This window comes from Microcaecilia unicolor, chromosome 7, assembly GCF_901765095.1.
Source record: "Microcaecilia unicolor chromosome 7, aMicUni1.1, whole genome shotgun sequence".
In the NCBI taxonomy this organism is placed as follows: Eukaryota; Metazoa; Chordata; class Amphibia; order Gymnophiona; family Siphonopidae; genus Microcaecilia; species Microcaecilia unicolor.
In genome coordinates this window covers 234389307-234403346 of record NC_044037.1, presented here as the reverse complement: position 1 = coordinate 234403346, position 14040 = coordinate 234389307, and the positions used below count along the sequence as shown (strand labels likewise).

At 40.1% G+C, this 14040-nt stretch overlaps 1 protein-coding gene across 1 annotated transcript in view; it reads right to left on the bottom strand.

Moving 5' to 3' along the window:
- Nucleotides 1-14040, bottom strand: part of LOC115473687 (sodium channel protein type 2 subunit alpha-like) — a 381519-nt gene that overhangs the window by 280702 nt on the left and 86777 nt on the right. Inside the window, exon 9 of the mRNA XM_030208710.1 lies at nt 2028-2091. Within this exon, the coding sequence (XP_030064570.1) occupies nt 2028-2091 (64 nt within the window). The remainder of the gene's footprint in view (nt 1-2027; nt 2092-14040) is intronic.

Here is a 14040-nt window from a genome sequence, read left to right as displayed (position 1 = left end):
GTCCCACATGCAGGAAATCCAAAGCTACAAGTTACCTTGAAGTCCCTTATCTGTGTTCTCCTCAAGTAAGCGCTTCCCAGAATTTTAACCAGTATGACCCCAGTTTAACACTTAAAAATTGACATGATCCCAGACCTCTAACCCCTCCCGTCTCTCATTCATTTCCTCCTCCCTTCACTTATCCAAAGGACGAAAGCAGCAGCAGTGGTGGCACCAGTAGTAGACCCCCATTCCAGTAGCAGAGATGGCCAATAAAGTAGATCAATGACTAGCCACCAGGAGTCACACAATATGGACAATAACCTTTATTATAAATCAACGACTCAACACAGCTGTGTTTGTGCATATGCCTGCTTCATGGGTCCCAAACAACAGACAGTGATGTGAAAACTAGATTATTGATTTCCCCAATTATTGCATATACATCATACTGAATGGTTTCTGATCTTTAAACAAAATGTAATACAAGACAAAGGGAACCTGAATTGACACAACAGTTTTTAAATTATTGCTTCATTTATTTAAGGAACAAAGTTATCCAACACCATTTATTACCCATGTAAAATAGTAGCTGCCCCCTAAACTTAACTATTTACACCACCTTTAGTAACAATAATTACAAACAAATGCTTCCTATAATTAGATATCAATATTTCACACTGTTGTTGAGGAATCTTAGTCCACTCTTCTTTGGAGAACTGCTTTAATTCAAACACAATTGTAGGATTTTGTGCCTGAACTACTTGCTTCAGCTCCTTCCACAACACCTCTATTGGGTTCAAGTCAGGACCCAATAGTGAGTTTAGATTCAACAAGGTTGGCTACAATCAAGCCTGGCTGTGTTCAAGCAGCTAAATCTAATTATCAATTAAAATTGGTCAGTTGGTTGATTAACGAAGAGGGCAGTTAATGTTTTACATGTGCAAGCTCCATCTCTGACCGTCTTCAAATCTAAGCTAAAAGCCCACCTTTTTGATGCTGCTTTTAACTCCTAATCCTTGTTCACTTGTTCAGAACCCTTATTTTATCATCCTCACTTTAATATTCCCTTATCTCTTGTTTGTCCTGTTTGTCCAAATTAGATTGTAAGCTCTGTCGAGCAGGGACTGTCTCTTCATGTTCAAGTGTACAGCGCTGCGTACGTCTAGTAGCACTATAGAAATGATAAGTAGTAGTAGTAGACCTCTGCCGGAATTCCGACTACTCTCTGCTTGCTACTTGACCTGACTAGTACCTGTACTCAGATCTCTTTCCTGCCTTGGCTCGCTCCTTGAACTCAGATCTCTCTCTGCCTGCTGTCAGCTGCCGTCTGGCCCCTTTTGTATCCTGAAGCCCGGTCGGCTGCCTGCACCTGGGGGCTCAACCTCCGGGGAACGGCAGTCATCACAGGTGAAGTCTTGGGGTTGCTCGGCTGCCCTACAGAGCGCAGGTGCAAGTCTTTGTCCCAGTGCTCCATCTCGGCACAAGGACTCACGAACACGACAACTGTCTTGTGATCTGGCAGGCCGTAGAGACTGTGGATTAGTTGTGCATAGAATTCACAGTGTAGGCGGCTGCCCATCTGCTCATATCACCTGTGCATGTTACATCTTATGAACTCCAAATGAAGTTGCTATTGATGTGATGCAAGTACTACGGTGAGAGCTAGTATATATATCTTATTTTCAAAAAAATATTGCTAAGCTAGTTATGTTTTCTGCATATTAACAGCAGCACCTATAACTGCCATCTTGACCTATTTTCTCTTTCCCTACTCTAATAACTACTGGCATCAAACATATTTCAGGAGACTCTCCCACAGTTCACATCATCACCACTTTTTGGCCAGTCAGCAGCAGAACTGATGACACTTCAAATAGCACCCAAAGATCAATAATTTCTTTTTTTAAATGTTACGCAGAATAGCACAGAAAAAATGAAGATAGGTGACCACCTGAATAATTTGAGGCTCCAATGCCTCATTCAGCTCATATACTGCATATTAGTTTGCACGCTACCAATTAACATTCTTGTTATATTTTCCTTACCCTGCATCTGTACTGTTACCACAAAGCAGTGGATCCAATGCCCCTTCCAATTTGTAAAAATGACCTGCACAAAAAAAAAAGACAATACATAAAAATAAATGTCACAAGTGTATGCAATAAATAAAAATAATAATTAGGAATGGGGGCTTATTGCTGCCACTATTATTAATTTTTTTTAATTATATTCAAATTTTATAATTAATTTTGGTTGCAGAACATTAAAATGTCTCACAACTATCTTTAAAGGCTTGCTGCTTGCACTATAGATGAAATCTCTCTTCAAAAAATATGCAAGTGACTAAGGTCCCTGTTTACTAAGGTGTGTTAGCGTTTTTAACACACCTACAATTAGCGCGCGTGCTAACCGTGTAGGCACGTACATGGTTAACGCGCATACATGGTTAACGCACATTAAATATGCTAATGCTCCTACAACGCGGCTTAGTAAACAGGGCCCTTAGAATTTGCTAAAATTAAAAAAGGAGGAAAAAGGACTTCAGTGGTTTGGGTCACGTCTCAATATAACTTTGGACTAACAACTGGCCAAATTTCTTCATCAGTCCTAAAAAACCCCCCCTCCTATATTTTTCACACAACTTTTATTTCTCTTCTTCTATTTTTCAACTGTATCCAAGCACTTCACAGTAATAAGATTTTGAATTAGGTACTTTTCTGATAATGCATGCTACCCCGCTCTACAGTGTATCACCATTTTACATAAGCTTCTTCACTCTTGCCGGCGCTACAGGAGGTAAAAAGTTTTAAACAGCAGCCGGCATTTACGAAGGGTACGGGCAGCAGAACACGTCCTTCTTGCACTCGGGGGCCACAGAGACACGCCGGGTTCTGGAACTCGGTCGACAGTGGGTGTATGGAACTCGGGGGCCGACATACAGGGGGGGAGAGGGGGTCCCGACACCTCAGAGACAGCGGGGGTCCCGACACCACAGAGAGGGGGGGGGGGGGGGGGGGTCCCGACACCACAGAGGGGGAGGGGCTCCCGACGCACACACTGTCTCTCAGACTCTCACTCTCTCTCACACACACTCTCTCTCAGTCGCACACAATCTCTCTGTCTCACACACACTGTCTCTCAATCACTCTCACACACTCATTGTCTCTCACACACTCACTCTCTGACACACTCAGTCTCCGTCTCACACACTCACTTTCTTTTTCTCACACTCTCACATTCACACTCTTTCGTACAGTAACTGACTCTCTCACACACTCTCTCTCTCACACACACTCGCACATACTGTATCACACACGCTCTGTGTCTCACACACACTGTATCTGTCTCTAACACAGTCTCTCTCTGTGTCACATACACACTCGCACAGTGTAATTCTCATACACACACTTCTCAGAAACACACAGTCACACAGTCTCTCTCTCTGTGTCTGACACACATTCGCACTCACACACACATACACTCTGTTTCATACATTGTCTCTCACACAGACACTCACTCACTGTCTGAGACACACTCTCTCTCACACTCACCGTGTCTCACCTACACACTCGCACACACTGATTCTGACACACATACACCGTTTCTCACACATACACCTTGGTTGCCAAGGTGATTGCTCTGTTTGTGAACAATTGTACATTCACAAATAGAGGATGTTCTGACTACACATGGCAAAAAACTTGAAAGCTTTAATTTACCAACAATCATCTAGAGAATAGAAGATCCTAACCTTCCCTTCAATGTTGCAGGTGAAAACCGTAAAGCCCAACAAATAATTGAAAACCTAAACCATCAGCAACGGAAAGTATTTCATACTATACTTTCTGCATGCAATACAAAAAACATATCACACACGTGCTTCTTCCTAGACGGTCCTGGTGGAAGTGGAAAAATGTATACATAACACTATCTTGAGTTACATCCGAGGAGATGGAGGAATTGCCCTGCCTGTAGCTTCTACAGGAATAGCTGCAAACCTCCTTCCAGGAGGACGAACTTATCATTCACAATTTAAGTTACCTATTCCTCTACTGGAAACATCAACATCAAGTATCAGATTAACCTCAAACGATGCTGCCATCATTAGAGATGCTAAAATCCTCATTTGGGATGAATCAACTATGGCACCCAGTATAGCACTTACTGCTGTAGATAGACTCCTCAAAGAGATCATGAACAATCAGAAACCATTTGGAGGTAAAGTTATTCTCCTTGGTGGAGATTTTAGACAAATTCTACCAGTCGTCTCACACGGTCACCAAGCTCAAATTATTGAAGCAACCATAAAGTTTAATGAACTATGTGAAAAAATACACATAATAAAATTACACAACAATGTCCGTTCTGTAGATCCTGATTTCAACAAGTGGCTTATTACTTTAGCCGACGGCAATCTTCCATGTCCAGACGGTTTCACAGATATTATCGAAATCCCTCAGAAGCACATTTGTGACGGCGATATAGTAAATGCCGTGTATGGTGATACAGTGTTATCCTTTGCTAAAAAGGCAATCCTTTGCCCGAAAAATGCACATGTAGACAAGATCAATGAAGCCGTTCTAAATATTTTAGAAGGTGAGACAGTTACTTATTTAAGTTCTGACTCCATTCAAGACTCCAATGATGAGGAACATCAGTTATACCCTACAGAATTTCTTCATGAACAAACTCCAACTGGCATGCCTTGCATAAACTGCATTTAAAAATTGGAGCAATAATTATGCTATTCAGGAATTTAAATACCAGGAGAGGTTTATGTAACGGCACTCGCTTAATAGTCACAGACTTGAAACCTAACCTCATTATTTGCCAAGTTATCACAGGGTCCAATGCAGGGAGTACTATTTTTATACCATCTAACACTGACCTCCCATTTACATTACGTAGAAAACAATTTCAGCTGAAATTGGCTTTCGTTATGACAATTAACAAGTCACAAGGACAAACATTTGACAAAGTTGGCATTTTCCTACCAGAACCAGTGTTTACACATGGCCAACTGTATGTAGCTTTTTCACGAGTTCGAAAATCTTCTGATGCAATTGTTAAAGTCACAGATGGTCCTGAACAAGGAAAGCTTTTCCTTCTTTGTAATAAAGTTTTCACAAAAAATATTGTTTATAAAGAAATCTTGCAAATGTAAACAAACATTATATTTCTATTAAACATTTTACTATTTCGGCGTCCTCTTTATCTTTTCAACAATCCTATATAATATTTCCCACCTCCAACATTATACATCTGCATGCCTTGGTTTCTAACACAATTCCCATTGTTCTGCCCTCGAATGTAAAGGAGGACAGTGAGGCTGCCAATGACCAGGGGCTGCCCCTTCAACTTGGAGCACAGGGAAGCAGGGGGGGCCTTGAACTTGGAGAACACAAACAGCGTCCTACAACTCTGACGACAGACACAGAGGCAGGGAAACCAACAACTTCGAGGACACAGGAGCATGGAACTCTGAGATCAGGGAGAGGGCCCTGGAATTCATATGACAGGGAGGGAGGCAGGAGGCCAAGTTGCAACTGCAAGGAAAACCTTGCTAGCGCCCATTTCATTTCTGTCAGAAATGGGCCTTTTTTACTAGTTATCAATATTTGAAACCTAATATTTGCATGATAAAATCATGCGGGTTAATATTTAAAGTGATTTCAGCAGCCAGGAGAGCCTGCTAGCTGGTTAAATCACTTGTACGGGGCTATCCACTGATATTCAGTGACACTTAAATGGTCAGTGCTGCTGAACGCAAAACTGGAAGTAGTTAATCTGTGGCTCGTTGGATCACAAAGTGCCAAGCAACCAGACCTGTTTGAAAAGAGGCAGAGTGGCAACAGTGAAAGAGATTCTCCTGTCACTCTGTTTAGGACTCAGAAGAGCAGGGTAGCTGGGGAGAGATAAAGCCAGTGGAGCAATGTCAGCGCTCCTGCCATGCTTACCGCGCTCACCTTGTTGGACCGGCTCTGAAATAGGATCCCTTTCTACCTCCAAATTCGCTAAGGTGGAGCTGCAATGTATCTGCATATTTTATAAAAATACGCAAGTGCATACATAGGGTTCAGACACACACATTTGCAAATTCTTTGGAGCAGGTGTAAATTTGTAAGTCCACATTTGTGCATTATTAGTGCTGGATCTGAAAGCCTATTTTAAAAAGGTACATAGATGCCTATGTTGCTTTTATAAAAATAACATATATCCTTCTTCGGAATAATTTTTTAAAAATATATTTTGGATCCTCAGATGGTGAATCTTCTTAGTTTATCAAACATCATATCCCTTAGAGGATCGTTTTATAAAATCATTGCTTCCTTGCGCAACTGTAAATTATAAAATATTTTCAACTGCTAATGCCATACTTCGGGGTGAGATAATAGCATATGCAGCCCATAAGAAAATGAGAGAGAAAGAAATTCTGTGCCTTGAGAAATAAGTGATTCGTGACAGGATCACTTTGGGGGTTGAGAGATCAGTTAGGGCTAGAGAGTCATTGTTGGATTCCCAAGAGGCTTTGAATACGCTGTTACATCAGCGGGCTACTAAATCCTTATTTTATTATAAGTATCAACTTTTTGTTCATGGCAGTAGGAGTGGTAAATAGTTGTCTCATTTCATTTGTACCAAACGTGGCCCATCAAGGATCCTACAGCTGGCAGATGGTACACCTCTATTCAGAAACTTGAAAATTATTCAATTGCTCAAAAATGTAGAAGGATTTAATAAGTATTTGAACAAAAAGTATCTTTTATTAATATGTAGCCTCATTAGTCTAGGGTACCTATTATGCTATTATTAGGACACCACTAACTGACTTTCATCATTGGCTACCCCACCAACCCGGCACCACAGAGAAAAACTCTCCTAATTATCTTTAACATGAGAGAAAAGTCTGCAGTGTCTAGGTTCATGGAAAACCCTCCTACATTTTTTGGGTTTCTTAGTTCAAACTGCATATTGCTCTATGCAGTTTTTGAATTTGTATGCTATATGCATTTATATACACCTCTATTCAGGAAATCTTGACTGCCCCAACTTGACATTTCGTCCTTTAGATTGTAAGCTCCTTCGAGCAGGGACTGTCCTTTGTTAAACAGTACAGCGCTGCATAACCTAGTAGCGCTCTAGAAATGTTAAGTAGTAGTAGTAGTAGTAAGTAGGGGCTGGCTGGCAATGTCAGATTCAGAAATTAATCATATATTTAAACAGTTTTACGAAAATCTGTATGCCACGCCAGCTGAGGATACTTTGGATGGTTCCTTATATTTGGAGAATGTTTCTCTTCCTCATATTTCCCTCAGTCAGGAAACATTTTTGAATGTTCCCATCACAGAAGACGAGTTGATTTTGGTGATTAGGAATAGTGTGCTTAATCATGCGCCAGGCCCTGATGGGTTCAGAGTGGAGTTTTATAAAATTTTACATGAACAAATTGGACCCCCTTTGTAGAACCTTTTCAGTTACATGATGGGTAAAGCCATTCTGCCTGATTCTTTGAATACCACGCAGATAGATGATAGTATTATTAAGGCTGCATAAAGACCCTTGTTCTCCAAATTCTTATCGGCCCATTTCTTTGCTGAATTTTGAAACTAAGCTCTTTGTAAAACTTTTAGCTAATAGTCTGGCTCAGGTTTTGTCTTCTCCGGTGGAATGTTCTCAGGTGGACTTTGTTCAAGGTTGCACTGTATTTAAGAACATTAGGAAGGTTTTGGCCTCCTAGGAGACAGTGTAGCAGCATGCCTTACTTTCTCTTCTAATTAGCTTCGATGCTGAGAAGGCATTTGATTGGGTCTACTGGAATTTTCTTTTGAAAGCCTATGGCATAGAGGGTTTCTTTTTGGACGTGGTGCAGGTTTTATATTCTGATCCTAGGGCGGTTATGTGGATCATAGTAACACAGTAAATGACAGCAGATAAAGACCTGAACGGTCCATCCAGTCTGCCCAACAAGATAAACTCATTTTACACGGTATGTGATACTTTATACGTATACCTGAGTTTGATTTGTCCCTGCCTTTCTCAGGGCACAGATAGTAAAAGTCGCCCATCACTGTTCCTGTACTAAAAGTTTTGAAGCTAACGTCAAAGCCCCTTAAAATTTACACTCCAGCCCATCCATATCTATTCAGCCATGATCAGGACACAGACCGTAGGAGTCTGTCCAGCACTGGTTTTACTCCCCAATTACCAGCATTACCACCCAATCTCCGCTAAGATTCCGTAGATCCATTCCTTCTAAACAGGATTCCTTTGTGTTTATCCCATGCATGTTTGAATTCCATTACTATTTTCATCTCCACCACCTCCCGGGATCTTGTTGGAGACCTTTGTAATTCACCAGGGCACATGCCAAGGATGTCCTTTATCTCCTTTATTTATTTTGACTTTAGATCCCTTTATTAGAGATGTTCTAGCTAATCCGGAAATTCTGGGAGTAAAATTTACTACTTCTGAATTTAAAATTTCTGCATTTGCAGATGACTTGTTAGTTCACATTACAGATCCTCATACATCACTAGGGGTATTAATGGAATCTTTTGATGAATATGGAGATTTTTCTGGTATAAATTTAGACGTCCTTGGCATTGGCCTCATCGGATTCCCTTCATTCTAAGATGGGCATCCCATTCTTTTCATTACTTGGAGATTCAATGAAAATATCTGAGTTATATTGGGTGAATATCTCTCATCTGTTTGATTCCATGATTGCCACATTGCAAGAATGGCAGCGTATCCCCTTGGGGTTACATGGCAGGATATCTTTTTAATATGGTAGAATTTCCTAGATGATTATATACCTTACAAATGCTTCCCCTCAAACTTTTGAAAAAAAAACATTCATAACTTTCAGACACCTTTCTTGTTTTAGTTGGGGTGGTAAGAAGCCAAAAGTCTCTATACAAATGTACAAATGTTGCTGGAGATTGAATGACGGGAGGTTTAGGGGTCTCCGATTTACATAAATATAATCTAGCTTGTTTAGCTCGACATTTGGGGGATTGGTTTTAGGTACAGAGAAGTACTCCCCTATCCAGATAGAACGAGAGCTCTTTGCACCATGACACTTTACTTCCTTATTACAAACACCTCAAATTTTGCTCCCATCTTAGTTGTGGGGTAATCTTTTGTTACTTCCTCTTAAGAAATTGTGACAAGACCTCACGAGACATTGGAATGTATCCCCTCATGTTTCGGTTCTACTCCCTATCTGTGGTAATATGGAATTCCTGCCTGGGATTAAGAATGGGACCTTCTGACAATAAGCGAATTTAGGTATTACACATTTGGAATATGTCCTTCATCCGAATGGTTTTTTACTACCTTTACAATCATTAGGGGGCGGATTGTTAACTAAGTTGGCAGATGCTTTTGTCTATCATCAATAGCACTACTTATGTTTCTGTTCTGGATGGGAATGCACTACCTTGCAGTTACAGTGCTCATTTGGCTTCTCTTTTAGACCTGCATGATAAAGATAGGTTGTCTGTTTCATTGCTTTATATGGCCATTTGGTCATTTTCTCCTTCTAGAAATACCTTTGCTATATTGGCTAAATGGGAGGTGGATCTGCAGAAGTATTTGGCCTCTGTTGGCATCAGTAAACTGGTTCCTAGGATTCCAACTTTGGTTGTAGCAGCGTATCTGTGTGAATGCCAATTTAGAGTACTTTATCAGGCCTTTATCTCTGAAACACAACTTTTCAATATGGGTATCACTGACACTCCCCTTTGTCATAAATTGTAATCAGCAACCTAATTCATTTTTTCACACTTTTTGGGTGTGCCCCAAGATTCAATTTTTTTGGTCCAGTCCAAGGTAGTCCAATATTTAGAATGCCTTTTGGGGTCCCTAATATCATTATCAGCAATGGGTCTTTTGTTGGCTAAATATGAAGTGTTTTTGTTGCAGAGTGGGGGTGGTCATCTGTTATCTGCAAAGCGGCCCCTTTTGGGTAACAAGATTATTTTGAAGGTTTGGACTGTTACTGGCCCCTCTTTCATTTTGGAATTAGCAAACATTTTTTTACCATATTATGTTGATGGAGAAGCAGAGAGTGGGGGTGTCCTTAGAACTTAAAAAGCAGTTCTTATCTACATGGGGTTCTTATAAAATCCCTTTCTCCCAAAGCCTGCATTCTGATTTTCAATACCTTGTACTTTTGTATGAAAAATTGTATAAGATAGATAGATGATTAGGGTGTTGACTTTGTTTTGGGACTGATGTTCTTTGTCTTTCAGGAGAGCTATCAGACACAAAGTTCCTCTGTATTTTTGTTTGATTAATTTATCGTTTCCAGTGCTGCCTGACTTGTTTTGTTTTGTTTGTTTGACTAAACTAAAACAGATTTAAACATAAAAATATTTTCAACTTATCAACTTTTCCATTAACACTTTTGATTATGCAAATATGCACTTTTTAGTAATGTTAACACCTCTCAACATGATACCACATTTTGTACAATCTGTGTCAAGGTCAAGGAGTCTGTGAAAACAAAATGTCAACAGGATCCATACTTCATTCAACAAGACTTCCATTGGTACAGCGACTCACTTCATTCAATCATTCAACAGAAACTTTCATTGGCACAGTTATAATCTTAAAGTTTGCATTGTAGGCAGGTTACCCATTTTTCTCCTTGTTGCAAGATGGTCACGGCATTTTTCTATTTCCTTTTATATACCAAACCAGCTAACATCCCATTGTGTATCACACCGATGTCATCCACTCCAGATGCTCAATAAGGCTATTAGGGGTCACCGAGTCTAATTTTGAAATCAATTTCTGTTCCTTGAAATTCAATAGCTATTCATAACTTCCTCTCTTCCACACCTTCTGAACAACATCCACCACACGCCATTTCATATCTTCAACAGTATGTTTAGTGTGAATCTAGGAGGTGACAATTCATTTCCTGTGCGAATCCTAAATTTGTGTTCATTCATTCAGTCTTCAGTTCTTCCTAAATACACCATATCATAGGGACACTCAATAAGATAAACTGCATAGGTTGTATCACAAGTTGTTGGAAACCAAGACTCAGATGCTGCTAGTTTTAGAATACCTCCAAGTAGAACTTTCTAATACTATCGGACACCACTAACAACAGCCACAACAACTACGACCTACAGTCATCCACTTAGAACCCTCTTTAAAGTTGGAATGACATTTTTGGATGTGCACATTTTTGAATATCACGGTAAATGTCATAGTACAATAAAAGTCCACAGACCAAAATAATTATTTTCAATACCATAGTTTTCATCCAGATCACCTTTAACATAGCCTGCCCGTTAGTTAACGTCTGCGTTTCACCATATTTGTTCATCTTTAGATGACTTTCGACTGCAACAAGTCTCTTTAAAGACCAGATTTTTACAGTGCGAGTACCCTTACAGGGTAATCAAAGTTTACTGAGGGCAGGTTATGCACAAAGATTAACGGTTGCAGTATGTAGAGAAGTCAGATCGGGAAGCGCTCACGTTTGTTCAACAGTATTCCCATTTATCACAGAGGATTTCCAATACTATATTGAAACATTGGCATCTTATGGAACTACTGAACATTTTCCCGGAGAAACCTATATTTTCCTTTTGATGTAATACTACTATTGGTGAAATGTTATCTTAGAAATCTCGACTTGCCTCTAAACAGTGGATGACTATTGGTGATAACTCTTGTGGCTGTTGTCAATGGTGCCTGATTGTATTAGAAGATTCTACTTGTACGTATTCTAAAACTGGCAACACCTATGAGTCCCAGTTTCCAACAACTTATAATACAATCTATGCATTTTTTCTTATTCAGTGTTACCATGATTCGGTATATACAGAGAGAACTACCAAACCAGTTAAATTACGACTGAATTAACACATATCAAGGATTCATACAGGAAACAAATTGGCACTTCTAGTTACACACTGGATTTCTAAAAAAAACACTGCTGAAGATATGAAATGGTGTGTGATGGACACTGCTCAGAAGGGGTGGGAGAGAGGAAATTATGAACAGCTATTCAATTTTAAGTTACAGAAATGGATTTTTAAATTAGACTCGGTGACCCCTAATGGCCTTAATGAAGAGCTGGAATGGATGTGAGGAATTGACACCCAACGGGATGTCAGCTGATTTAGTATGTAAAGGAGATAGAAAAATGCAACCGTTATCTTGTAAAAAGGAGAAAAATGGCTGACCTGCCTAGTGTAAACTTTGAGATTATAAAGTAAATCACCGATGAAAGTGTCTGTTGAATGACTAAATAAAGTGAATCGCTGTACCAATGGAAGATTTTGTTGAATGACTGAAGAATAGATCCCAATGTCACTTTATTTTCACAGGCACCTTGACCCTGATAGATTGTTGAAACATGGTATTTTGGGAAGTGTCAACATTACTCTGATAAGACCATAGTTGAATAATTGAAAGTGTCAATGGAAAAGTTGATAAGCTGAAAATATTTGTTAATTGACAATTGAGCAAGGAAGCAATGATTTAAAAAAATAAACAATCCTGTGAAGAATAAGGTGTTTGATAAACTAAGAGAAATTTTAATCAAATTCTCCATCTGAGAATCAAAAATATATTTTAAAAATCATTCTCTGGAGAGGGATATATACTGTTTTTAATTAGGTTCTCTGGATTGAAGTTGATATAGAATTAAATTCAGTAATTTTTTGTTGTTGTTGTTTGGATGGCAGAAACAGTGATATTATGTACTGGGGTCTGTTTTTTTAATGTGTTTACTCTTTCCTTCTGATCCTTTCTAATTGGTTGGAATTCCCTTTCCAGGTTGTTTTGGCTATACTGCCATTTTTATGTACCCCATTTTAATGATTGTCCTTAAGTGGATTATCAATTAAAGTAACCTTGAACCATAAATGGTGCAGATTTGGGCGCCGAAAAATGTATGTCAAGTGATATTCTTATAGCACCAGGATGTATGCCCAACTTTTAGGCACAAGGATTTATACCGACTGAACTCTGGTGCGGATTTCCCAAATTCTTATAATAGCGTGAACATCTCTGACCCTCCCATGGCCACATCCCCTTTTCAGTTGCGCACATCTTTATAGAATAGTACTTATGCCCAGATGATCGAAAGCCCTGTGCTGTTCCAAACAGCACTCTACAAACAGTGCTAGATCAGCACAGGGCTTTACCACCACTATGATCAGAGATAATAGCATACAAATTTATGCATGCTATTATCTCTGATCATAAGGTGAATTGTGGGAGGATTGTGCCTGAACATGTGCTCAGGCACAATCCTCCTGCACTTGTTTGAGAGGTCCAGGCTGTCAAAAGCCCAGACCTGTCAAACACAAGGGCTGGAGGTCCATGGGACAACCAGACCCCAAACATCAAGACCCTGGTGGCCTAGTGCCCCCACCAAACCCTAACTCTCAGCCAGTGACACGGGGGCCGGAGGTCTGGCAGACCTCCAGTCCCCACAACCCCCCCCCCCCCCCCAGTACACGAGGGGGGCTGGAGATCTGGTGGATCTTCAGTCCCTATAACCACCCTTGCATCCCCAAACAAAAGCCCTGGTGACCCAGTAGGCCACAAATCAAGCCCCCCCCCCAACCTGGTGGTCTAGCAGCCCTCTTTCCCGCTCCTCCGTGCCTTTGTTGGAGGAGGAAGGTAGTATACTCCCTCCTCTTCCAGTGTCACCTTGAAAATGGTGGTGCCTAGCCCTGCCCAGTGCATCCTGGGCTTCAACACCTTTCAGCTCAATTCTCCAAATAAGATGCTTGACATTTTTATAGGAAGCAGATGAAGATCCTCTTTGTGGGTGTATTCATAGAGAAGGAGATGCTATCTTTTCCCAATTTACTCTGACTCCCAACTATGGTGTAAAAGCTATGAAATCTTATAGAGCTGGAACTGACAAGACATTAAAGTACTCTATATCATCATCCAAAGATGAAACCTGAATGTAACTCACCTTGAGCTACTACTGAAAAAGGTGTGAGCAAAATCTAAACAAATAAAAAAATAGCTTGAACTCCTGCCCACCATATTTACCCCATGTATATCCTGTGT